Raw genomic sequence first — 27,592 nt, 5'->3', positions numbered from 1 at the left:
GAGCAGCATCTTGGAAATTGGGAGAAGAGCGTGAGGAGTGAGGTACAACAGGTCCCAGGGCTGAAGAGAGCACAGGTGCAGGCTGAGAAGCACCCACTGGTGGGTGTGTGGTGGCCATCACCAACATAGTCAGGTCATGGGGTGAGAGTGACTCGGAGGTGAGCATCAGACAGGAAATGGAGATAATTCTTTCCAGAAACTTGGTTAAGAAAGAAAGAAATAGGTTGGTACCTGGAGAAGGAGCTGGTTCAAGGAGAGGCCCAGTTAGAGGACCTTTAGTCAGAGGCAGAGGCAGAGGCTCAGAACTGGCAGCAGACCAGGCAAGGAGCAACCAAACTCACACAGAGGTATGAATAAGGCTAATGCTTGGCCAAGCATCTTGCCTTCCACTTGTGTCTTAGATAGTTTAGATGTCATTCATGTGGGAGTAGAGTAAAATGATAGCCCTGGGAGGGGCTGCCGTGACAATGTAGGCCAGTTTCTTATTGTACAGAAGAGTAAACTGATGCTCAGAAAAGTTCATAGAGAGCAAGGGGCTTGCCAGGTTCACTCAGTTGCCTGAGCCAGGCCTGGCATAGAAATCTTGAGCCCCGGCCTCTTTTGATTCCCTCTTGCTCTCTGCATTTATCTTATTGTTCCTCTGACTGCTCCTCTGGCCAGCAAGGCCCTTTCAACTCAGATTCACCAACTCGTCCACTCTCCCCTTACAGAGCCTTATACTGGACCAGTTCCCAAGCTTTCCCTGGGGCAGCTCCAAGACTTGTCCACTCACAGCATTGCCCAGTGCACAACCTCGGGGGCACCACTCATACCATGGTCTCTCTGAATGGTGCTCCCTGTGTTGTACAGTATGGTGACCCTGAGGCCGGGGGCTGTCAAGGGCTTTGTGGAAATGCTCAGTACACATTAATAAAAAAGGATCTAGGCTACTGAAAGAGGCATATTTTTCAAGTTGGCAGTCATCTTCCCACTGGAAAGTGAGTAGGCAGCTCATGAAATGGAAAGATGAAATGTAGCACGAGAGAAGGACAGAGCTCCAGGCATGCCAATGAGGGAGATGCAGACCAGGAGGAGGAATGTTGATGGGTCATGGGCAAGGAAATGAAGACTGTAAATACCTCTTGTAGAGCCAGACAGTCCTGACTTTTCTTCCTCTCTCCCTTTTTTTCTTTCTGTAGAGGAGTTTTCTTAGACACCATCCTCCCCCGTCGAGACGACAATGGCATCCGGCCAACCATTGGCCAGCGTGTGCGGCTCAGCCAGGGAGACATAGCTCAAGCTAGGAAGCTGTACAAATGCCCAGGTAACTGAGAGCCCTGGGGATTCCCAGCATCTTCCAGCATCCTGTGGAGTACAACTTGATGCTTTTCACACACAGCTCCCCTTGCTGGGATAATAACTTGGGGGACCTAAAAGAATCATTCCTTGGCAGCTGTGATTTCTGGTGTCATTCTGTTAGGAGGTGCTAAACAGTGTAGAAAGCCAAAATGGTGATGGGAATCATAGGTCTCAAAGCCCATTGTTAGACTTGTGGCAGGCTTTGGACTTCTTTGGCAAAGCTAAGAGGAAGAAAGCATAGGACAGTAGTAGTACCCAGGTACCCAAGCAGAGTGACCCTGTAACAGTACGTGCACCTTCTCCTTTCTGTAGGACTGGGGATGCTGGCTTGGCAACACAAGAACAAAGGACTTGGCAGGAAGACAAAGAATGAGGAAAAATACTTTTGGGGTGATAGGGGTCAGTTTCCTAAATACTACAGATAAAGGAAGTCTTGGTGCTATAAATGAGGTTGTTTCTATGGTCTCAGAGTCAATGATCAGCAGTCTTCCATTCAAGACTAAACAGTACTCTGGGGTTGGAGAAAATGCCTCTTCTGCAGCCAGTTCAGCACTCCCTTCTCCTTGAATTGGCTCTTTTCCTTTTTATCCCCAGGGCTTCAGTTCCACCCCACCCCAGCTCCCTGTGGGTGGTGATGGTGTTAAAAGTGCCTTGGGCCCTCTAAGCTGCTGAGTGTCAGAGCAAAGCATTTATAGTTTTACCACTGATGGGATAGAATGCAGGAAAGGGGATTGGGGAGGACAGAAAGAAGGGTCCAGAACAGGCAAGCATGGGAGGATAGGGGCTGGAAGAGACATTTGGTGAACACTGGCAAAATTCAAACACTAATAGACAAGAATGGGCCAAGGAATATTCTGAGGTCTTAAATAAGAAGTCAGAAGAATAAATTACCAGTAAGAGCTGGGATTTTTCATGCTAAAAATCCACTTTACAGTAAAATAGAGCTTAGCCATTCTAATAAAATCAGTATCTTCCTTGAGCAACTAATTATGCCTAAAGGGGCTCATAGATACTGTATACATATTTTTTACCCCTCTTTTCCTCCCTCCCTTCCCTTTTCCTCTCCTCCCTCCAATTTGGATGCAGAGTTTGATAATGGGATGGAATATTTGAAATGGGGGCCATTGGAGAAAATCTAGGCTGTCACATTGCCCCGCTGAGCAGGACTATGGGGCTTGCAAAGTGCTGAGTGTGCTTGTATGTGCATGAAACTAGGAAATATGCCCATCAACCATTAGGTATCTGGGGGCATGTTAGAGCTGAAATGCAGGATACACATATCATATAACCTTGATGAATTTAAAGGGAAACTTTATAGCATTCTCTGGGAAATACCATAGTACTTATTTAGTTATAATGTATACGCTGCTTATTTCCCAAAAGGATTGGAAGCAGCTGGTAAATACCATGGAGCTATACAGTAATGTATCTGTTCTTGCAGAATGTTGATGATTATTCTAAAATAATTTCTATGGAACCCTCAGGGGGTGTTGACTGTCGGGGCATAATCCTCATGATGCCTGGCAGTTGTTCAGTAATGTGATATTGAAGCCCCAATATCCAGGATTTCCTGAGTCCAGTGATGGGTAGTTCTCCACCTCTCCCTTACTGCAGCTCCAGAAAATATGGAGCTTCACAAAAGCTCATGGATTAACTGAAAGCTAAGAGTGTTGCTATGTAGAGGTTGACTTGCTTGTAAGAGAAGATACTTAAGAATGTTTGTTCCCCACTCTTCGGGGGTGGTGCCCTGAGACTAAGGGCACTTGACAAGCCAGTGTCTTTGTCTTTGGGATTGGAATCCCAAGGCTCAGGGAAATACAAAGACTTCAGCTCCTAAGGTACAGATATTCTTTTTTTTTTTTTTAGGACATATTAGGGGAAGTATCTTTCACATATATGTCCTATGTTCTAGATTCATTACCAGGCAACTGTCAAATGTGCAAGAATAGAATCACATGCTGTTGAATATTCTAGCTTCCTGTGCCTCTGCACTTTTCTCTGCTTTCTTAACTATTTGGTAGCTCTCTCAAAGGTGCATAGCAGAAAAAAAGAGGCAAGATTTAAGCCAATAACTGAAAGGAGTTTCAAAACTGAAATGGGTTTCAAAGCATATTCTTTCTTTTTGCTTCACTGGCTTGCACTTCCATGGTCTCCCTGCCCCAAATGTTATTAGCAGTCATGATGGCCACAATGTATGGAGCACTCAGTAGGTGCCCAGCACTAAGTGGACCCATTGTGTATAATACAGATGACTCTGCTCAGCCTCTGAGGTCTGCCCAGCTTGTTTTACAGACAAGAAAATCAATGCCCAGCCAGTGGCTACACAGCCTGCCAGAGAGTTGAGGTTTGAACCCAAATCTGGACCATGCTCAGTCTTGAGAGGCTCAGAGGGCCTCAGAGGCCCAGAGGCCCTTGAGGGCCCTGGGTGTTGCTCTTTGGCACTGCATGTTTCTTTCTTTATGTCACTGCCTCACCCCAGCCCTTCTGAGGACTTTGGCTGGTAAAGGGGAGTGTTTGCTTGGCAGCCCCAGGCAGGAGATGGACAGGCATGGAGCTGGTACGCATGCCAGTGTCACAGTTGTTGTTTTGTTTGTGCAGCATGTGGGGAGACCCTGCAGGACACAACAGGAAACTTTTCTGCACCTGGTTTCCCAAATGGCTACCCATCTTACTCCCACTGCGTCTGGAGGATCTCTGTCACTCCAGGGGAGAAGGTAGGTGAGAACATTAACTACCCTAATACAACCATTGCACACTGCACACGTGTATCAAATTATCATGCTGCCCCCTGTAAGTATATAATGAAAATAATGATTAATACATTTTTTTAAAGATAGGCCAGAAACCTCCTGGGAAATGATGGCTGTCTGGATGAGGCAAGAGGACTGATCCTTACTGTCACTAGTAGTAATAACAGCTCTTTTGTTATGAGCACACAGCACATGGCAGGCACAGGCTGCTTGCTTTACATTCATTATTTCTGGGCTCCTCAACCAGTTTCTCCCTACAAAGGGAGGCCTGACACTTGCTAACTCTCCATATAAGTTATAGATTAAGCAAACCATTTGTAAGGTAAAGAAGGCTCTATCCTTCTTCCTTGATAAGTATTATAATGCCCTGGAGGGCAAGGTCCAATTTAGAACTTATGACATCTCGATTTTCTGGTCTGGAAGGTGGCAATGTGGGGAGAGTTGACCCCAAAACACAGTCAGGCCGTCCCCTTCCCTTCTGTGTCACCATTTGTTGCTTCAGGAGCACCCCTCTTGACCCCCAGCCCACACTCCTGAGCACCATCCACTCCTATCTTGCAAACAGGTGTTCCTTAGCTGCCCTTCCAGTGGGTGGGCTGGACAGGTGTGCATCTTCCTTGAGAGCAGGGATCCATGGAAGAGGCCCTTGCATACTCTGCAAGTGGGGTCAGCACTGAGGGAGGCCTAGAGGCCAGACAAACTCTGCTTGTTCATGTTCCTGTGGCTCTGAAGATTCCATGATCCTCTAGAGCTAAGCCCAAGACCAGGGCCTCTTTACCCTGGTCGATGGGTAATGTTTTCTCAACCCCATGACAGAGTGCATATTCTTATATTTATTCCTTGGACATGAAGGAAATTGCCTAAGTTCACTGCAAGATATAGAACTGGGAATGGAGAACCTGGGCTTCATACTCCAAAGTTTATCTTTTCACTCAGTGTCTCTGCAAATCCAGGTGTTCTTAAAGTTGTTTCAGTTTAGCTGCAACTGTGTTTTCCTTGGGTTGAGGTAAGGGGACAGCACCTGTGTTCCCAGTTATCTCTACAATGTCACAGTTTCACAGCATGTCTCATAGTATTGCGATTGCTGGTGTATTTTTCCTACTTCTAACCCCAAACTCATTGAGGATAGGTTGTCTACCCTTAGTCCTAGGACCCCACATAGCATATGACACACAGTGAGTATTTGTTGAAAGGATAAGTAGACGCATATAGGACTGAGTGAAAAACCGGTAGCCAGGGTGGCAGTGGGTGTGTTGGAATTTTTCAGGTGCCTGTAGACAACCACAAACATTATTAATTCATAGCTTCAAAAAAATTTCCATTGAAGTGTTGAGTTAAGCATAGTGTGATAACTAAAGAAAAGTGCCTAGGAACCATTATGAACACTCTCTGTGGACTAGGTTCTAGCTTCAGTATGTTACAGTAATCATTCAATTTGATCCTTACATCAACTTCACAGGCTAGGTAGTGTTACCTTGCTTATTTTGTAGGAAAGAAAATGAACTGCCTAAGGCCACTAAGTGTATGGCAAAGTTAGGATTTGAACCCAGGCAACTGGACTCTTAAGAGTGTGAATGCTTGACCAGCATCTTATATTATTATACAGAGGGAGCACATTAGCAGATAGACATTTGAACATGAACTTACAATATGCAATATACTCATATACACACATGCACTGAATTTTTGGCTTTGCACACTTAATACAGTGTGGATGTCATATTGTATCTGAGACTCCAGACCTTCTGCCTTGGTTGGATGTGACATTTCTATTTCTTCTGCAGACACTAATAGGAGGGAGGCAGGTAGGAGAAGGAGGAGGAAAGGGTCTAATAATCTCCAAATTTGTTGTATTTCCTTGCACAGCAGAAGCTATGTAATATGTTTGAAATATGTAAGCTTCACCAAGCCTCAGTTATTAGTACTCACTGGGAGCAGGGAGAATATACATCCTTGAAATTCCTGCACCAATTATTCCAACATCTGCTTCACCCAGCCTTCCCCAGAGCTCCTAGTAATTAACAAACTTGATTGATTTAAGTATCACCTTTTGTTCATCACCTCTTCCTCTATGGTCTTTATGGTTTATTAACATACTTAAAATAATTAACCTGAATAATTATCCTGTTCATTTAGATCATGAATATGTTACCAAGGAAGTTTTACTAACATTTCCTTTCTGTAATTTTACAAAGCAAAGGCTAAAGAATTATTGTGCAAGCAGCTTACAGGTATTCCTGAGCTTGATTACTTGAATAAAAGCACTGTGGAGATTTGGGAGAAATCTAAGTTACATCCCTGGCTTTATGAGACTTAGTGTTTAGTTTGGGTTTCCCCTACTCCCTGGCAGTCTGATTTAATGGAAAGAGGGACATTTACTTGGTACCAGCCTTGCCCCTGAAGCTTCCAAGGTGATTCTCATGTTCACCAGTGTAGTTTGAGAGTGACATTATACACACGCACGTGCACATATGCACATGCATAGTGATAGAGGTAAGCTGGCCTGTTATTTTATGGTACCCACTCTTCATTGCCTAGGAAATCACAGGGTTTTGTGGAAGATGCTACTTGTCCTGGGGCCTGACTGCTGGGCAGGATTGCTCTGAGGGAAGAGGTGGGCACCTTTAATGCCAGATAGGCAGTCTGTGAGGAGCAGCTGTTACCAGCTGTGGTACACTAAGTTTGCTGTGTCCTGATTTTTAATTACCATTTATGGAGTACCCACTACCTGCTGGGCTTGGCACTTATAAACTCTGTATAGTTTCTTGTGCAGTCCCCTCAACAACCCAATAGTGTGCATATTGATTTGAAAGTGAGGAACTAGAGGTCCAAGAAGTTAAGTTTTTCCTCAAGATTCCAGGGTTGGTAATTGGTGGATGTGAAAAGTGTAATCTGCTTGACCCTAAAGACACCTGCTCAGAATCACTGTATGAGAAAGAATAATGCGTTTCAAAGATGCAGAGATCAGATGATGTCCCCTGGGCAGTAAGGCAAGGGCTTACTGGGCCTGGGGAGGGTTTCATTAGTGCAGGTGCATCAGGGAGCCCTTGGAAAAAGGGGAAAAAGGGGACAGAGGCTGGCCCTGGAGGCTGTGGAAAGTCACCAGAGAGTTTCGCTTATGAGAGAGGGACATGGGGCTCTGCAGAGATTTCCTAAGTATGGGAGGGATCTGGTAAGCAAGACATACAAGATGTAGAAGACTGACCTTGAAGCCCTAGTATGCAGAATTGTGGAGGCACAGCAGGTAGGAGGTGGGGCTCATCTGAACAGCAGCAATCAGGAAGTGACATTGAAGGGAGCAAGATTGAATTAGAGGGGAGGGACAGACACCTTAAAGGGAAAAGAGCCACCAGTATAGGTGCTATGCAGATATGGGGAGGGTCAACAACAGAGGAAAAGAGGGATAGCACCGAGGCATGACACCTGGGTGATTTAGGTGATGGGTCTTCTACAATCAGGTAGGTGGAATAGGAAGCACGTGGGTTTGAGGTGCACAGGCCAGTATGGTGACAACCAGAAAGGATAGGTTCAGTCCAGCGAGACCAGGAAACCAGAGGACAAATAACCATCTTCAAATCTGGGCAGGAGGAATCAGAAGCCATGAACTGCATCCCCTCCAGCCTCAAGGTTTACTTGATGACAGTGTCCCTGGGCTGGTTGAATATCAAAGAAGTAGCCAGGAAAGGGACAGAAAGTGAAGATGTTGGAGACTGGTGAGCTGTTGAGAGCAAGGTCCTTAAAATCAGAAAAAGAACAGGGTCAGGGATGTATGGACTGGGTTAGAGCTGGAGAGCTGAGAAGTGATGGGGCAGAAAGATGCTACAGAGAGTCAGCCTACAGCTGTGACCAGACAAGCTACTGCTTCTCAGTGCTACAGGTTGCACAGGCACCTCTTGGGTGGAGCTTGACAGGGGTGCAGGTGTGGTGAAGGGAGAAGGGAAACCTGGGCTCTAGTGTAGTCCATCTGAGGAGAGAATCCCAGGCTGGAGGTGGGGCGGGGAGGGGGGACCAGGGCCCACTCATGGGGCAGTACCTGTGTATTGAGGCCCAGCCTGCAGGACCACTCTGTCCTCTCCACTAAATAATCATCTATTTGGCTATTGGGACATCCAGTGAGGGACCTCAGGGATGTCCCAGAGAGCTGGAATGTTCATGCCCAGCCTCTGCTTAACCCTTTGTCACCCTTGCCTTCACTCTTATCTCTTTGCCTCTTCACCTGCCTCATTCCAGGCACATACACTGTGCTGGGGTTATGGTCCAGGTCCTCAAATAGCTCCTTGCCTCGGCTCATAGTTTTTCTTTACTTCTCTGCCCATGGAGTTCCTAGTCCTTGTAGATTAAATCACACCTCCTCTGAGAAGTCTTCTCCAGAAATTCTCCAGGCAAAATTTAGTTCTTCCATCTCAGAACTGTCTAACCCTTCCTTTTCAGTATTTATGCCATGGTGTCCTCATTGGTGTGTTATGTCTACCTTTTCCTCCTGCTCTGACCTCCCTAAAGGAAAGAACTTTGTCTTACTGATCTCTCTCCATTTTTTAGCATAGACTAGCATACAGTAGGTAGTGAAGAAGCAATGGTAGAATGAATGAATTGACTGTAGGAAGACTTTTGAATACACCATACCTCAGAAGTAAGGTCAGGGCCAAGGGGACATTGATCACAGAGGTGGTTGAATGCACTTGGGCTAACACCAGATCCTCTGGAATGATTGATGAAATGATAAGATCTTTTGTATTTCTGAACTTCATTGACCCCCTTACCTCCTTCTAAATCCCCAGTCTTAACACATCCTGGCCTGTCTTTTTAATGCATCTTCCTCTCTATAAACCACCTAGTGACTTCAAAAGCTCAAATGATTCCCCAGACAGAGCCAAAGGACCCATCTCATTCTCTTTACTCCCCATCCTGCCTGCCTGAAGTTTATTATTTAATGTCACGAGGTTTCCTGTGCCTGTGTTTTTGAGAAGACGCTCCTACTGTGGTCTGAGGGCCCTGTATGCTAAAGGGTAATATGAGAATACTGGTATGCACAGCGCATCTTTCAGAACTCCTCAGGCTTTGATGCTCAGACTCACTTTATGGTAATTCTTTACAGATCATCCTAAACTTCACATCCATGGATTTATTTAAGAGCCGTCTGTGCTGGTACGATTATGTGGAGGTCCGGGATGGATACTGGAGGAAAGCTCCCCTATTGGGTGAGTGGACTTTAGACAGCTTTAAGAGAGGAGCACTGAGTGTTCTTTGGGATGTTGTTACTGTCTGGAAGGGTCCATCGTGACAGCAGTCACAGGAAGCCCTCAAGGGCCTATGTCATTGTAAAACTCTGAACACTCCATTTGGCCACACATGTTAAAAGCTTTTAAAACTGTGAATAGCCTTTGACCTAGAAATTCCACTTCTTGGAATTTATCCTAGGGAACTAATTAAGAAAGTGTGCAAAGCTCCAGCTACAGAGGTGTGCACTGAAGCAGGGAAAATCGAAAACAATTTAAATGTTCAACAGTAGGAGTTAGCTGAATAAATTATGATACGTCTTTTCAATGGAAAACTCTCTAGCCAATAAAAATAAAGTTGGAGGTGACTATGTATTGGGTATAGAAAGTTGTTGGTAGCCTACTGTTACATGCAAAAAAGTATATTACAGAATAGATTGTGCAGTAGCATTAATTAAAAAAAAAAAATATATATATATATATATATATATATATACACAGTAGTATCTCATTTCATGAATTTAATTCATTCCACAATTCTGGAAAAGATGGCCATTTTCACGTTCATGAAGGAAAGATGGCCATGATTGTGTTTATCACCCAATGCAGGGTTTGCAAACAGAAAAAAATTTTGCCAAACACCTCTGTGTGTGAACCAAATTGCTCACAAACAAAGTATTCATGAACTGAGGTATGTATGTATCAGCATTGCAAACTTAGATACTATAGAACGTGTAAGTGAATGAGATGGGATTGGTACAATAAAATGAGTAGTGGGAGTGTGGTGGGCTGAATACTGAATATCCTGTCCAAGATCAATCAAAACAAAATTACTCAAAGCATTGTGTAGGTTGAATTCAACTGGAAAGAATCATATTGTGTTCTATCATATAAATATCAAGTAAAATTATTCATGTGACTAAGTCACATATAGTTGTTTCAGAATAATATTTTTTAAAAATCTCATTGTGTTCTTGATTGAGCTATATTTTCCAAATTTTTATGATCACATGTATTTTTGTGAGATGAACAGCACATGAACTCAACCATAATGTGGCAGCTAGGGCCTTTGAGTGATGGACAGCAGCAGGTAGTGTAAAGAGAAAAGCTAGTTCACTTAGGACTGATCACAAAAAGAGAGATCTCTCAGGGGTGGCCTGGGAAGATTAAAAGGAGAACCAATGGCTTGGGACCTGACACTGTGACTTATTCAAGCTAGGAATGGCAGCCATGGTAGACTGGAGAGAGAATCACAAGGATAAGGAGTCAGTAGAAAGATCTCAGCTGAGAACTGGTTGTTTTCATTGTTAGAACAGTGTGTAGTGTGGCTCCTGGGCTGGACAAGTCTAAGAACTCGGTGAGGACTTGGTTCCTGGCATATCTTCACATGAACAGAAGAGGCTCTGTTGTTATGCTGAGATTGAAAAGCCTGAGAATGAGCTGTTGCTGGGACAGTTGGCTAAAGATGCTGTTAGGAAAGCCAGGAGAGGACTTAGCTGGGAAGTTTCACTGCTAGACCAAGCCTAATGTCATGTTGGATTCTGGGGAACCAAGGATGGGATAGGTCAGAAGAGACACGGATAGAAGGTATGGCTGTAGCTTCCTTCAAGAAGATGGGCAAATGTGAAGCTATCAGATACAATAAAAATATAGTGAATGTTTAAAATTTTTAAAAATGTATTGGAGTAAAAGACACATTGGCGTTAATCCTCCTCAAAATATTCCCCCTTCCTTTGAACACATTTATCCATTGTTCTTACCACTGACTGCAACAGTTCTAGAAGCCCTCTTTCATATCTTTGTGTTGTTGTGGCTGACTTGATGCCCTGAATCGATTCCAGACATTTACCTATGAGCATTTTGACTCTGGGAAAGAGCCAGAAATCCCACAGTGCCACATGCAGTGAATTAGGTGGACGAGGAGACACCATAGTATTTTTAGAGACTGCCTTTCCATTGGATGGCACTCAGCAGCAACATTCACTGCATTTTTTATCACACCTTGAAAGACACAAAAGAGGACTTCCAGAATTGCTTCCAGATGTGGCAAGAATGACAGGATACATGTTTGAAGTAAAGGGAAGTATTTTAAGGGGGATTAATGGTAATGTGTCTTTTATTGTAATGAATTTTTAAAATTTAAAAATTCACGTATATTTTGACCATATTTCATACTGTATGACTAAAGTAAGCTACTGATAGATAGAGCACACAGGCACCTATATCCAGAGAGCCATGAGTTTGAATTCCTCATGGTAAAACAGGTAGGAATTCCTGTCCTTAGGAGCTCCAAAGAGCTGGGGAGCAGCCAGAGCAGACTCTGAGTCTGAGTACCAGGTTGCCCCAATTAGGAGCAATCTTTCAGGTAGATAGCAGTCCAAACAGGCAACCAAGAAAGTGACCTCCAGGCCAAGTGTGCACAGGAATGTGTACACTGCAGGACAAGTGAATTATGCTACCCAATGGAAGGGGAAATGCTGTCTTGTCCTGAGTTTCTGTTTCCTCCTAATGTAAGCAGACGTGGCAAGTGTTAGTAGCTAGCAGGGGGCAAGGCTTTACAGGTAGCACTGATGTGATGTAACAAAATCAGAGAGATGAATCCCTGGCATAGAGTTTCCCAAACCTGGCTGAGCACTAGAGTCCTGGGAAAGTACTGAACCAGAATCCCCACAAGTTGGGTCAGAGAATGTGTTGACCTATAAATACATAGTGCATGTGCCCATGTTCAGTACCAAATATACAGAAAGGGGCCTGTTTTCATGCTCATCAAATTGTTGAAGTGGTTGCCTCTGAGAAAGGAAAAGTGGAGGTGGTGGGCAGCTTTCTGTTTTGTTTTGTATAAGACTCAATTGTTTGGATCTTTTACAAGAATGCATTTTACAAGAGCTGTGTGGAAGATCTTCATGAGAACATGGAATCAAGCAATCGCAGGCCACTCAACCTGTTGAGTCACTGAATTGTACGTGTTCATGAGAAAGCCCAGCTCCCCAAGTTACACTAACTTTCTAAGGCCTCACAGATAGCTAGTGGGTGAGATCTAATCAGAATTCAGATGTCCTGGTGAAGGGTAAAATTGAGCAGGGTAGCTTTGCCTTTAGCTTTGCCAGATAAGATGCATTATGTGTTGTTTATCTTAAATTCAAATTTAATTGGATTTCCTGGGTTTTTGTTTGCTGAGCCTGGCAGCCCTATACACCTACCCCATCCCCCGCAATGGAATAGAGGAAGTTCTCTATTATTGAAGTTCCCCAGAGAGGGCCAAGGTACATTCCAAGAATGAGAATGTGCAGATTTCTAGGCATTCTCTTTGCTTGAACTTGAAGCAGGCATTTTCTTACAGCAGATCCTGTTTTTCTGGCTACACTTTCATTATGGGACAAGATTTTGACAGTTTATTGTCGTAGGTGATGGTTTGGATGTTTTTTTGTTTGTTTTGTTTTGGGAGAGATTAGGGCTAATATGTTTGCACCTTACAGTGTGGTTGGTTTGGTGTGTGTGTGTGTGTGTGTGCGTGTGTGGTGTTGCAGCCAAGGCATGGCTCAGTGCCCATAGCCGTCATTCTTCCTTTGTAGGAGCTCTCCTTTGCCAACTATTTGGCCTGCTCTGATGTTTCCAAATGCAGTTGTTAGTGAACTTTTGTGTTTGGAACAAGTGCATTGTGTCAGCTGAGCTGGTCCCTGGGAGGGGTCAGGGCCATGAAATCTGCTGGGAGGAGGCAGGTCAATGCCCCTTTGGCAGGAGGGACAGCGGATTAGGGCGGATTGTAAAAGTATGCATCTTGCTCTGAAAAACTATGCATCACATTTTTTTCCCAGGGCAGTGTGTGAAAATCCAGGCATAATACGCACATAACTTTTTATGAATGAACCCTTTATGACTCCCCATGGAGGCCACTTGTAGTGTCCTCATCTGCATTTCCTCTTGATATCCTTATTAAACTCCTCCTCTACACCCAGGAACTAGATTTCAGTTTAGGAATTTGACACCTTTGCTTCAATCCAGTTTCTCTTCAGCCTGTTTAGTCTCCTTGGAAGGAAGCTATTTTGGACCCAAATTTTTTCATAGAGATGTCAAGGGAAAATGAAGTAGATTGAGATCATTTCATAGCTGGGTAAAGGTCTCAACTAGGTTTTTCAGTTTTCAAGGGGGACTTAAGAGATGGTGTTTAATGGGGGAAGGTGTTGGCTGCATAGAAACTCCTTCAGTCGCCTGAAATACTGTCCTGGAAATTGGATTCCTCTCCCTGATTTGTTAGAGGAATTACCCTAAACAATGTAGTTTTGTATGCAGAACTGTCTTTGGGCATTCTAGATCACCACAATGTACACAAAAAGCCTTTTACCTCTTTCCCTGAAATGAGGAGGGAAGTTCAGAAGGGCCAGGCCAGCCCACCAGTGTCATGTAGCCCTCATACTGGGCTCCCTGGTTCAGGGCAGCTTCCTCAAAAAGCAGAAATGATAGTGTGAGGCCAATAGCAGAGCCTGGTGTTTCCCCAGACTTGCTCATTCATACTCGTCTGTCTTTAAGGCGGGAAATCAGCATGATGTTTGCATTTCCAGAGAGAGAGAGAGAGATCTAGTGTCTATTTATTCAAAATTGTACAGTGATCAGAATTTTACCCAAATTCCTTTGGATGGTGCTGGTGATGATGAAGAAGGTGATATTGATGATAAAGGTCCAGATCTCAGACTGCTGAGCTTAAAATTCTGCTTCTACTTCCGACTTTGAGAAAAATTCTCTGATCCTCAGTTTTCTCATCTGTGAAATGGGATTAGTAATAGTCCCTAATTCAGGTAGTAATGGTGTTAATGGGTTAAGATGAGATAATCCTTGTAACATGCTAGGACAGTATCTGGTATAGACATGATCAATGACAAATGGGCTTTTATTAGAGGTATTATGGTGAAGATGAGAGTTCTGAGATGTTAGTCAAGGGACAAAGTAATGTGCTCTAGTTGAGAGCTGCAAAGTGATTTGAGAAGAGGGCTCAGATCTGTAATTTATTCTAAGCCTAGCCCTGCAAGGCAGTCAAATACACCTGAGCTGCAGTTCCTACCTCCTCCAGAGTACTGAGCAGAGACACGTTGTCCTCTAACTGCCCTGGGTGGTGGCTGCTCATCTTATCCAGTTAGGGCTGGAGGTGGTGAAGCCGTGAAGGGCCCTCTCTCCTTTGGAAACATTCCTCAGTGGCTGTGACAGCTGCGGTTTGAAAAGGAGAAACTTGGACTTGAAACCCAAGCTAGGCTAAGCAGGAATTCTGCTGGCAGTCTGGCGTGGTCTAACTGCCGCTCTCTCAGTGCGACATCTACCTGATGGTAAGCAATACTTCCTCCTTCTTATATGTTATTTTCCAAAAACTAATAGACACTAATTGGCCACACCAGAGGAACTATTACTGAAAATTTATAGGCTCTGATGGGTTTTTCCTTGTCAAAGTCTCAACAGCAGTTTCCTCTCATCTCTCTGCACTTCAAGCTCACCAAACCCAAACGGCTACAGGTGGTCAGACTCAGAAGGAAGCGGAGAAGATTAACAGCTCTCTCCCTAAGCATGGATGTTGTAGTTGGCCATTAGGAAATGCTCCTCATACCTCTTTCCGCTCCAACCTCAAAGCTCCCCACTTTTCTCAGAAGGATAAAGCAGAATTAAAACAGCTTTAAGTGGCTTGTTCAGTGCCTAACATAGTATTGACAATAAAAATGTCCACAATATATTTTTTGAATGGACTTTTTAAAAATTGAGAGCCCAGTCTGGTGATTTATACCTGTAATCCTAGCACTCTGGGGGGCTGACACAGAACTTCAAGCCCAGCCTGGGTAACTTAGTGAGATCTTGTCTCAAAAAACAAAAGAAAAAGAAAAGAAAAAAAGAAAAGGACTGGGATGTGCAAAGACCCTGGGTTCAATCCTCAGTACTGAAAAAAAAAAAGGAATATATAATTACACACCATGCAATTCATTAAAGTCAGTGGTTTTTAGTATGTTCATAGAGGTGTACAGTCAATTTTAGAATATTTTCATCATCTTCCAAAGAAAATCCATAGCCTCTTAGTACTCACTCCCTATCTCCTCCCACCCAAAGCTAAAGAAATTCGGTGATGCACAGTAGATTCTTGGCAGAACCATGTACTTCTGCAACCAGGCCTTGACTGCTCTGTGTTCTTTTTTTTTTTTTTTTTCAGGGCAGGGCGGGGATGAGGCAGGATCTCCCTGTGTAGTCCAGGCTGGCCTTGAACTTGAGGTTGATCCTCCTGCCTCAGCCTCCCACATACTGGGGTTACAGACATGCATCACCACACCTGGCTGCTCTGTATTCTGAATTGACTAGTAAAACTAAACCCACTTCCCACCCAACCCCATCTCTACCCTTGCCCTGGGCTACTGTCCTTAACATGCATTAGGAGTGAGATGGCCAAAGATTATCACATACTAGGAAGCTTGGCCTTTTCCTTTTCCTTGGTAGAAGGTCCAGATTTCAGACCGTGCACACAAGTGCCTAAGAAACTTGATTTTTTTTTAATACCAAAAATTTATACTTATCACTAGCCTCTTTTTCATTAGCTAGTAGGATCTTAATTTCAGTCAGTTTGTGTGTTCTTTCCCTGGGTAAAGGGTGCCAGTGGGGGAATAATCTGTGCCCAGTCATGTGTCTTATGTGTCTTTGTCACTTATCTCGCCACTGAGACACAATACCTGACACCTGCAATTTAAAGAAGGAGAGGTTTTTTGACTCATAGTTTCTAAAGATTTCAGTCCATAGTCATCTGGCTCCAAAGCAGCATGGCCTGACACAGGAGCATGGTAGAGGAGAACTGCTTATCGAATGGGATCCACGAAGCAGAACATCAAGGATAGGAGCTGGGAAGGGAGATAAACCCTTCCAGGCCATGCCCCCAATGACCTGCCTATTCCACCCAAGCTATACACCCCCACAATCCAGTTGCTTCCAAAAACCCCACTATGGGTGCATGAGGCTCTTATGGATCTAGATATAAACCATAACATCATGGTAGTGGGTGGCAGGGGTGGTGGTGTCAATATTGCTGTCCTCACTAGGCCTGCTGGGAAGTCCTCATTCCTGACTAGTCAGTCTTCTGGCCACATAAGTGGCTACTGTGCTCCTCTGTCTCAATCCTAGGCCAATTCAGTGTGGTATGGGGTCTACATCTCTCTCCAAGCATGAGAAGCATTCTGTGGCTCCTCAAGTTCTCTGGGCTGTGGGATAGTCACATCCATGCCCCCTCAGGAGCTGAGAATCGTATTGCCACCATCATAACATGCTTTGCCTGAGGAACTCTGTGTACCCAACTCATGGCCAAGTGTCTTTACAAACCACATAAACACTCTGTTCTGCCCTTGTGAGGGGCAGGGGAATCCAGTCTTTTTCACCCCTTCAGGCTCTACCCAGGGAGTGGGGGACACAATTTTCTGCTTCTCCAAGATCTCTAAACCTACCTGGGATCTCTGTTGTCCTTTCCTATCAGGGTCTCAGCTTAGTGTAGAACAGTGGACAGTCCTTTTAGAAGCTCCATTGTGTCCTCTCCAACCTTTCCCCTCTCTCCTCACTCCTGGAATGTAAGACTACAAAGATGGGGAACAATTCTCTTACTATTGTGCAGTCTTCCCTATCTTTGCTATTGTGACTGGCCTTGTAATATTCAAAAGCCGAAATGATTTGATTTCTTTGTCATGTGTTCTCTGCCTCCCATCCTGAGGCAAGGAAAGCAGAATGTCCAGTGGCCCAAAGGGAGGGCATGGATACCACAGGATACACTGAAGAATGAGTCTTCATCACTATCTCAGCACATGATTCCACCATACCTGAGAGCTGCCCCGGGCCCATTTGGAGGAGGCAGGTGCTTCAGCTATATCCTGGGTACTTTGAGGGACCGGAATCTGGAGTTCCCCTGCCTGAGGCACAGAGGCTATGTGACTCCTTCAGTCCTATATTTCAATCCGGTATGTGCGACAGGAGCAGCAGTCATTGAGGGTTACTGCTCACTTCAGACCTTGGAAGAGTCACAATTTTTATCTCAGTCAGTGTCATGCTTCTTGCTGTCCTAGGCATCCTGACTGTCTTTTCTACTTTCAGGTAGATTTTGTGGTGATAAAGTCCCCGAGCCCCTCATCTCCTCAGACAGCCGGCTCTGGGTGGAGTTCCGCAGCAGCAGCAACATCCTGGGCAAAGGTTTCTTTGCAGTGTATGAAGGTTTGTTCATGATAGAAGAAGCCACCTGGGTAGCTGCTGATATGCCTGTCTTTCCCATGCATTTGCTGTCCCTCTTTCACTCCAGTGCTTGGCAGTTTGCCAGGCCTCCTAGAGTAGGGGCCATTGCTGCAAGGGGCCAGCTGAGGATTGCAAGCCACTTCCTCCACATTCAGAATGCAGAGGCCAGCTGTGCTCACACCAGAAACTGTCATCTACCTGTCACCAGCCCGTTGGATCCTTCCTGTCCAGCTGGGGAATTGGCTGCCCCCACGTGAGGGTGGTGTCAAGGGTCCAAGACCCTGTGGAAATGGCAGTGGCCTCTGGAAATGCATGAGTCTAAGCAAAGGCGTTGACCTGATTGGGCCTCTGTTTCACTCATGAAAAGAAGACTTTGGACAACATCAGGGAAGGTCCAGCTGCATTTCCTAGAAGGGCCTGTGAGGCCACCCTGAGGGCTGAGCAGACTCTGGGCAGCCGCCCCAGGCAATGCTACTTTGACTTGTTTTGTGTGCTGAGCTTCTCTGGCTCACTCCCCTTCCCATCCCATCCCACTCCCTCAAAAATAAGACATTAAAAAAATGATTAAGGGCCCGTTTGGCCTCAAATTATTGTAATTGGAGAGGACAAGTTTAGTTTTTGTAAAAGGCTGTGTGTGTGGATGAAGGTGTGTGTGCACACCCATGTGTATCTTTAAGTAGCAGCCATCCTCACCTTGTACATTAGAGTCACTCGGGGAACTCTGCTGCTCTGTGCTCCCCCTCACCTGAATGGGAGCCCCTGGGGTGTGGCCCAGGTTCTTACGGTTGGAGCAGTTTCCCAGGTGATTCTGATGCACAGTGAAGGTGCTGCATGGTTATTTTCTGTATATGAAAAAATTCAGAGTAGAAAACATGCATTTTGCGCCTGTCTGAGCTAGTCTTTGTTGGAGATGAAAATGTTGGTGAGTGGAGCCACCTATTGGTGAAAAGTGGCACCCATCTTCCTCTGACCTGGAACTCCCTTTCTCCTGTGCTTTTTCTAAAGCTACCTGTGGGGGAGACATTAACAAAGATGCTGGCCAGATCCAATCTCCCAACTACCCAGATGACTACAGGCCTTCCAAGGAATGTGTGTGGAGGATCACGGTGTCAGATGGGTTTCATGTGGGACTCACCTTCCAAGCATTTGAGGTGAGCCCAGCTGGATGTCTTCCTAAAGATGCAAGTGACAAATTTGCTTGTTATCCTCCACTCTGTAAATATGGGTTTCCAATTTTTGGGTTGAAAACAGGAACCTAAGAGACCATGTTAAATATTAAGCCCATGGTGAGTTGTGCCTGGACATCTTATATCAAACTTCTTGCAGCCTTTGAAATATGGTTCACCTCTTTTTGAAAAGGTACTGGAAAGGGTGAGAGAGCAGTGGAAGTGAAAAGCTAGCCTGAGCTGGGCATGGTGGCACACACCTATAATTCCAGCACTCAGGCGGCTGAGACAGGAAGATCTCAGTGAGATCAAGGCTAGCCTGAGCTACATAGTAATTTCAAGGCCAGCCTGAATTACATAGTGAGACCGTTTCACCCCATTCCCCAAAAGCTATCCTAGAATCCAAGGAAGTCTTGTAGAATTGTTCTTCCCTACTTCTCTTTGATTCACCCTTGAGTTCTGCAACAAGGCTTGGAGAAACTCAGGACACACTCGGCCTGGTTAGGTTTTGAGGATGATATTTAGGTTCCATTTTAAAATAAAAAACCTTGAAGATGAACCATCTGATGTTTACTAAGTGGCCTCTGTTTCTCTCTTTAGATTGAAAGGCATGACAGCTGCTCATACGATTACCTGGAAATTCGTGATGGCCCCACAGAAGAGAGCACCCTGATCGGTCACTTCTGTGGCTATGAGAAGCCAAAGGATGTGAAATCCAGCTCAAACAGACTGTGGATGAAGTTTGTGTCTGATGGCTCCATCAACAAATCAGGCTTTGCGGCCAATTTTTTCAAGGGTATGAATTAGCAATTTGTTTCCACTTTTAGTCACAGGAAGAAATATTGCTCTCTCAGTTTAAGAATCACAAAATCCATATGGAGCCTTGGCACTAGATAAGACTCCCTGCAAGGAGGAGGCAGTGACCCATTTCAGAGCTGTATGCAGGGCCCCCCCTGGAGTTCCCAAGTGGTCTCAGGCAGGAGAAGGCTCAGCCTTGCTTTCTGCAGAACAGACTATTCTGGACTTGGAAATTAGATTTAGCAATTTCCTTGTAGTTTACAAGGTCAAACTACACTGTAGTGAAGCTGAGCATTGATAACAACACATATTTATATAGCAGCTATCATTAATTGAGGACTTACCGTGTGCTAGAACCTGTGTAAGGTACATGATTTACCTGGCCATTTAATTCTCCAAATAGCGCTTTGAGTTAGGTTTGGTCACATTTGATCAACAATGGGATGGGCTGCTCAGGATCACTCAGACAGCTACGTGGCAGGTTGAGAATCCAACCCAGTCTGACTCCAGAGCCCACACCCTATAGCACTGTCTTACATTCCTTGGTGTGGACTGGAGAGGCAACAGCCCCAGCCTCTGTGCCTATCCCCAGAGAAGTGGGGCTGAGGAGAGTGAGGGGTGTACTCTGGGAACAACCTTCCATGTTGCCTTGAGGACCTGCTGCCCCGTAGGGTCTTGATGGAACCAGACTAGGACCACACAGTCAGGCCCAACGTTCTTGACCCCAGAGTGGGCTTCCAAGCCGCCTTGGAATGGCAGGTCTTCCTTCTCTGCTCTGGGAAGTCCTGCAGACTACACCCTGAGAGGGGAGCATGGCTGTGATCCCATGAATTTCGATCTGCCATCCAGTGGCACACTGGCAGGCCTTGGAGGAGAGGGCCTGTTCTCTGCAGCTAAGCCTCCTTAATTAGTGCTGCAACTTTGTCAGCTTCCCAGCTACCCATGTCTGCCTTTGGCAGGGTGCTTCCCTCCCTTCCCATCTCTCCTAGAACTGGCTATGTCAGCCCAGAAATCCTGGTCTCTGACCTCACTTTCTGTCTCCCTTCTGTATCCTTTTCAGACCCTTCTACTAGGTCCTACATGAAGGGACTAGATGTCAGATGAATCTATTTCAGGCCGTGCCACCCAGGCAGGCAGGCATGTATCCTTATTGAAGCCTCAGTTTCCCACTCTGTAGAGTATGAGAAGGAAATTTGCCCTTGTTCTCTACCAGTTGTTGTGAAGCCCCAGTGAAATGACAGCCTCAGGGGCACTTTGGAAGTTGACAAGTGCCAAACAAGAAGTGGGATTATTATTTTTTTTCTTTTTGAGGCATCCTGGATGCTGAGCCTTGTTCCAGCGAGGCCAGCAGTAAGAGTCCTGTGAGCACAATGCAAATGCTCAGGCTCCTATGTCAGGATGTCCCCTGTGGCAGAACATGGAAGCATATTCTAGGCCTATGGCAGAGTGGGAGTGAGCCAAAGAATCTCTTGCCTTGGTGCCAGTTGGCAGTATGCTTTGCCCAGGCCCCAGCTGGCTCATGCCATTGGCCAGGGTGCCAGTTGGCCTCAGCATCCCTCTCCTGGTGCCAGATGGCAGCCCCTCTCACAGCTCATTGGGTGGGCAACAGGCAGAACATCTTGCCCTTCTGGTTACTTTTGGAGGATGGAAGTGGCATTCAAGCATTGGGTGAGCCATTCCAGTCCCACACTCCCTACACGAAAATGTGAGGACTCCACCTTGATCCCTACATTCCACTGCCCCAGTGTGATGGCCCACTATGTTTAAGCATATTTCTTCAAAGGCCTAGAGATGTACTTTGTCTTCTCTTAACCTTTCTGAAACAGGTTTGGGATCCTGCATAGGGATTTCATTACTCACCCCCAGAATGACCCCTTCTTTTCCCAATACCACCTGGAGGATGAAAAGAAGTCAGAGCTCCTGCTATGCTAAGCTGAACTCTGATTCCAGCCTCTTCACCCCTCATATTCTCCCAGATCTTTCTAGAGGGTTTGGCCTTGGCTACTGGAGTCCAGAACAAGCATGAGCCAGTGGGCAGGGAGCAGCTGCTACTTCAGAGCAGCATGGAAGTGCTGCAGACAGCTGGGCTCCCACTGAGAGTGGCACCTCTGACACAGTTGCACATCATCTGTCTGCATTGGAGCATAGTTGCAAATGGCCATGTATTCTGCTGCTCTTGCAAAGCCTACCTTTTATCCACCTTGTTGAGTCAACACCTTATCCTTCTAGGCTCTAGAGGAATCATATGCCCTTTGCTTTAGGCTTAAGTCCATTCCTCTGTTCTCTTTCCACTTGCCTAAGATGATACCGAGAAGATGTGGTCCTCTTTTTCTTGCCTATGTGTCCTGCCATAGCAACTGCGTCACTGGCATCAGAGACTCCCCCTGGCCCTGTCTTTGTCTTCATCCTTTCTTTTTTCTTCTTCTTTAATTTGGTACCGGGGATTGAACTCAGTACTTTGCGCTTGCAAGGCAGATGGTGGCACCATTGAGCTAAATCCCCGGCCCAGTCTTCATCCTTTCTGATAGGCTCTGTGCTTAGTTTCCCTCTGCCCACCAGCCAAATTCTTGAATCTGCTGTGTGTCCCTCTCATTCCTCTGGTCTTCCTTTACTGACCCATCCTTGAAGTTTCTTTCCTGTCTCTCTCCCCTCCTCAAGACTGCACTGCTTTCTCTCACCTGAGTTAGGAGGGCCCAGGCAATGCTGTCCTTCCACTCCCCCCGTCATCATGTCTCTTTACCCTCTGGGAATTCAGAATTCACTCCATGGTTTTCTATAGTGATGGTCGCTGTGCACTGACTATATGCTGGGTACTTCACAGGCATCATTTTCTGTCACCACTAAAAGGATCATTCTTCTCATTTTAAGAAAGGAAGGAGGCTCAAGGAAGTTAAATCACCAGCAGCCCGCACAATTTGATGGGGGAAGGCCCTCTGGTGGATCCAACCCAGACCTGATTCACTTTAAAGCCTGGGATTCATTATTTATTCTCCTCTTTCCAAACATAGCCCATGTCTAAGACAGTGCTTCACATATTGTAAGGAGACAAACAAATAATTGCAGGATTGTTTACTATTTCAGCACACTTAATACTGCATTCATTTGAGGCTTCCAACTCCCTGCCTAGAATATCTCTCCTAAACCCAGTTGCCCCTCATGGCCAATTCATTCAAGCATTTGTTGAGCCCTACTCTCCGAACACCTTACTCTCAGTATTACCACAGTTTACGATCCACTATGGGAAATGATGGGGTCGTCACAAGCCATCCTTTACCCAGTGAAGAGCAACCAGGTTGGTGGGGAATTTGGGCATCACAGTCAAAAAAGACAGGAAAATAAATAAATAATAAATAGAAAGATGGGAAAAGGGCAATATCAAGGAGGATTGATGGTTGGAGAGGTTGTGTTCTTTCAGGACCAATAGGTTGGAAATCAGACAACTCAAGAAACACCTTCAAAAAGTAGCAAGAGTCTTATCCTTGGAAGTTTTCAGGCAGGATCTGAAGAGCAGCCTATCAGGAATCTTACTGGAAGGATCTCTGCTTGTGTTGACAAAACAGCTGGGTGTCTTTTTTTCTTTCTGGTACTGGGGATCAAACTCAGGACCTTGCACTTGCAAGGCAGGCACAGTGCCACTGAGCTACATCCCCGGCCCAGCTGGGTATCTTTTTAAACAGAGTTTAACAACTCTGGGATGTCCTGATTTATTTTATGGGCAATGTGTTCTTTCAAGTTGGCGAGCAACCACATACTTGCCCTGTTTCTGATGTGGTGCTCTGACATGGTATTCTCCTTTCTGTGCCACTCCCCCTTTTTCTCCCTTGATTGGATTTTTTGTAAAAAGATGTCTCCATGTTTAGTTGTCTCTTCACCAACTCCTCTAGGGCACACCCTACATGCCTCCTTTCAGCTATGCATATACTGTGGCTTGGCAATGGAGAATAATATTTTCCTTTTTATTTCTAATGCTCATCTTGAAGAGGCCCAACGCTGTTTTTTTCCTTGTCTTCAGTTGTGTGTGGGCTGATGTGTTCAGAGGATTCTCCTGTGACTCCTTCGTTCTTCTACCAACACTCATGGCACTCTGTTAGCTGTTATTACATGCCCCAAATGCATCACTAGACCCTTGTTGGTGCTGCGTCCTACAGACCCCCTACTCCTCTGCACCAACTCAACTTCCTGGCCTCTCCCTGCAATTTCTCCTGGGAACAGTGCAGAACAGAGCCTGGTGTTTTCTGTACGCTTTCAGGTCTCCCACTGCACCCTTCTTAAGAATATCTGTAATAGTATTGCATGACTGGCTCTGCTTCTTATGCTTAGAGAATACACATGTGTCCTCCCACTGTAACCTTTATGGAATGGCTCTGAGAAGGTCTGTGTTTATGAGGGAGAAATCCCCAATTCCAGGCAATGAAATGAATGATATCATAGGTACAGATAGAACCTTGTGAGGTTTTTTTGCAATTACCCATACACGCTGCTGACCAGATGCCTTCTAGAGTTTGATTCTGCAGGCCTAGTGCCCTTGGAAGTAGCCTTGTTCTGGCTGTCCAGGTATTCTTGTGTTGTCAGGATCCCACACTTCACTATAGCTGCCGCCAGCTATTTTTGAAATGTGGACATGTGACTCCTTGGCAAGCAGTCGCCAGGAGTCACTCTGGTCCTTAGAGAGCATGAGCTGGAGCCCCTGGGGGCGTGGAAGGGCTGGGGAGACCAGGCAGCTGTGTGGCCATTTAACCAAGCTTGGCTTTCCCCCGCAACAGAGGTGGACGAGTGCTCCTGGCCAGACCACGGTGGATGTGAGCAGCTCTGCGTGAACACGCTCGGCAGCTACAAGTGTGCTTGTGACCCTGGCTATGAGCTGGCTGCTGGCAAGAAGACATGTGAAGGTTGGTGCTGGACCTACCAAGCTGGAGTGGCAAGGTGTGGGGAGTGGGGCAGGGACGGGCAGCTGGCTACCTGGGAATAACAGTGGATGGATATGGTAGAAGATCCACCTAGCTCTTGGAGAGAGACACAGATTGATAACAGTCATGGATGTGAGTGAATCACCAAAATTGCACACACTTCACCCTAGAAACTGAAATTGGAACACAGTTCATTTTCTTTCAGGACCATGTAAAACTCACAATGATTTTTAAGGTAGGAAATAAAAGCACAGAAAAGCTATGAGCACTTTGATGGGACTCTACTGACCACCCATTTCGCCTGTCCCTTTTTCCCTTGCTCCCGTGTGCCTCACCCACCTGCATGAATCCACTTTCTCACACAGGCCAGTTCCTGTGACAGATCAAATGCATCACAGTCATTTTGAAAAGTAGTAAAGATTTGCCCCCAACTTTGTCCTTCCAAAACTTCAATTGAAACAATTAGGCTAGAAAATGGGACACTCAATTAATCAGTTTGGATTGTCTAAATTTTTTTCATTATTATTAAAGAACAGCAGGGCTTATTGCTGCTTGGGGGGAAATTGCAGTCTCTTGGAACTAAAATCAAATGAATCTTGTTTCTGCTTCTCCTATGTAGTGGCCTGTGGTGGTTTCATTACCAAGTTGAACGGAACCATCACCAGCCCTGGGTGGCCAAAGGAGTATCCCACAAACAAGAACTGTGTCTGGCAGGTGGTGGCCCCCATTCAGTACCGCATCTCCCTGCAGTTTGAAGTGTTTGAACTGGAAGGCAATGAGGTACGTGTGCACTCTGACTGATAGGGGTTGTGTTGAGAAGTGACTAGAGCTGGGGACCAGGGAGGGAGGGGGCTAGTTTGGAACTCCCACTTTCAGAGAGTCACAGGACCTTAGCTGGGCAGAATCTAGGGGAGTGTTTAATCCAGCAGCTTCAGCTTTGTGCCTTCTGCAGGTGGAGCACCTCAGCCCCTCTTGCCATTGATAAATCCAAAGAAAACTGGGATAAGAATGAGATGGGTGCCAGGCGTGGTGCCACACGCCCGTAATCTCAGCACTCGGGAGGCTGAGGCAGAAGGATTGCCATTGAGTTCAAGGCCAGCTTGGGCTACATAGTGAGTTCAAGGCCACCCTGAACTACATACCAAAACCCTGTCTCAAAACAAATAAACAAACAAACAAACAAACAAAAAAGAATGAGGGGGGCAGGTGTTGGGTAGAGGCAGGATAGATCTGAACCCTGGAGTGTGAGTCTTGGGGATAGTGTCCAGCTGAGGGGAAGGAGGAGCTAGGGACCAGCTAGAGAGAAGGGTGCTAAAGACAATCTGCTCCTGTCTTGGGAGTGGTCATGGGTGACCAAGTCAGACAGGCTCAGGTAGCACCTTCTAGCCAGACCGCTAGTCACAAGTGGCCTCTATCTGCACCTGGGGTAGGAGGACCCCCCTTAAAATAGACAGGCACTTCTCCATGCTCCCCTCTTCTTTGCCACAGCTGCAAAGACATTCTCACCTTAAAAACAGCACTGGCCTGGGTCTCATCCGACCATTCAGCCCTTCAGGAAACTTAGAAGAAATGCTGTCACCCATGGCTCTGATGCATTGTGACTCCAGTGCCAGTGAGGGACTCACCCCAAACTGAACACTGCATGGAAACCCTAAGAGGAACTGATTACACCATTTAGCAGCGAAATTCTTTCTGAGAGAAATCACTGCTACAGCAGGCAATATGGTTGCCAGTTCTGACTCTACCATGTCTGAGCTGTGAATGTATTTCTCCTTCTGAGCTTTAATTTCTCTGGATGATGGAGTTGGGTTAAGAAGTGGTTTGCAAAGGTTTTCTCCCTCCCTTCTTCCCCACCTTGCTGCTCTCTCTGGCTCCTCTCCTCCTCCTTCTTCCAGCAGTAGGGGCCCTTTCTTTAAGCAAAATATCATGTGGAAATCTAATGCAGAAAGTAAGGAGAAGCCATGCTTCCAAGTGAGAGGAACACAGGCTTTGGAGCCCTAACCTCTTGCTCCAGGCAGTGGCAGGCACTTGGGCTCTCCACAACTTACCTAATGACCAACACAATGAGAGCCAAGAGGACCCTCCCTCTGGGCGCACACCCCCCTCCAGCTAAATGGAGCGTGCAGCTCTCAGAAGGAGCTCTGGGGTGAGGATGTGCTCTCTACCTCGTTCCCTTGCAGGTCTGTAAGTATGACTTTGTGGAGGTGCGCAGTGGCCTATCCCCTGATGCCAGGCTGCATGGCAAATTCTGTGGTTCTGAGACGCCTGAGGTCATCACCTCACAGAGCAATAATATGCGTGTGGAGTTCAAATCTGACAACACTGTCTCCAAACGTGGCTTCCGGGCCCACTTCTTCTCAGGTATGTGGATTTACAGGCCATGAAGCTGGGGATGAGATGGCCTTGCAGGCTCCCATTTTCTGGGATCCCTGGCTACCTTCTCTCCGTCTGCTCTCGCATCCCTCCTAGTACGCCTGCCTTGGCAGTGGCATGCTTAGACCAAGGGTTTTTTTTTAATTGATGGCTACATTAGTTTCCTAGAGCTGACATAATAAATTACCACATGCTGGGTAGCTTCAAACAACAGAATTTTATTTTCTTATAGTTCTGGGAGCTAGAAGTGTGAAATCAAGGACTGGAGGCCCAGGCTCCCTCTGAATGCTCTCAGGAAGAATCCTTCCCTACCTCTTCCCGGCTTTGGTGACTCTCAGGAAGCCTTGCAATTTCTTGGCTTGTGGTTGCCTAACTGCCTTCATCCTCACATGGCTTTCTTCTCTGTGTCCTCTTTTTGCTAAGAATTCCAGTCACTGGAATTAAGGCTGACTTTAAATCGAGGATGATTTATCTCAAGATCCCTAACTATTTTGGCAAAGACCTTATTTCCAAAAAAAGTCACATTCTGAGGTTGCAGGTGGATGTCAATTTTGGGGAACACTATTCAGCTTCTTCCCTACAGTGGCACGTTGGACCCTCGTTCTCAAATTGAAGGCCATGAGCCATTAGGACCAGCTGGTAGCTGTAGAAAAGAGTCCATTTTCCAGTATACAGCATTTGAGGCTGGACACTGTTCCTACCCACCTGTTCTGCTAGCCGTGTACCCTCTGCCAGGTGCTCTACACTCTGATCACCAATAATCCCCCCTCTGCCTTCTTGTACCATCACCCTGCACTCATTAAACCCACTCCATTCTC

General features: G+C 45.9%; 1 protein-coding gene across 2 annotated transcripts in view; it reads left to right on the top strand.

Moving 5' to 3' along the window:
• Positions 1-27,592, top strand: part of Tll2 (tolloid like 2) — a 132,267-nt gene that overhangs the window by 89,141 nt on the left and 15,534 nt on the right. Inside the window, exons 8-16 of one of the 2 annotated variants that reach the window (XM_004838977.4) lie at positions 1,179-1,303; positions 3,937-4,052; positions 9,184-9,286; positions 17,396-17,512; positions 18,536-18,681; positions 19,297-19,492; positions 24,258-24,383; positions 25,021-25,181; positions 26,582-26,762. In XM_004838977.4, the coding sequence (XP_004839034.3) occupies positions 1,179-1,303; positions 3,937-4,052; positions 9,184-9,286; positions 17,396-17,512; positions 18,536-18,681; positions 19,297-19,492; positions 24,258-24,383; positions 25,021-25,181; positions 26,582-26,762 (1,271 nt within the window). The remainder of the gene's footprint in view (positions 1-1,178; positions 1,304-3,936; positions 4,053-9,183; positions 9,287-17,395; positions 17,513-18,535; positions 18,682-19,296; positions 19,493-24,257; positions 24,384-25,020; positions 25,182-26,581; positions 26,763-27,592) is intronic. The other variant, XM_087185044.1, reaches the window with a different exon arrangement.

The sequence above is a fragment of the Heterocephalus glaber genome, unplaced genomic scaffold, assembly GCF_053883595.1.
Source record: "Heterocephalus glaber isolate CG9 unplaced genomic scaffold, H.glaber_assembly_v1.0 deba00001497, whole genome shotgun sequence".
Classification (NCBI taxonomy): domain Eukaryota; kingdom Metazoa; phylum Chordata; class Mammalia; order Rodentia; family Bathyergidae; genus Heterocephalus; species Heterocephalus glaber.
The sequence above is the reverse complement of the archived record's forward strand: the minus strand, read 5'-3'. Positions and strand labels throughout refer to the sequence as shown.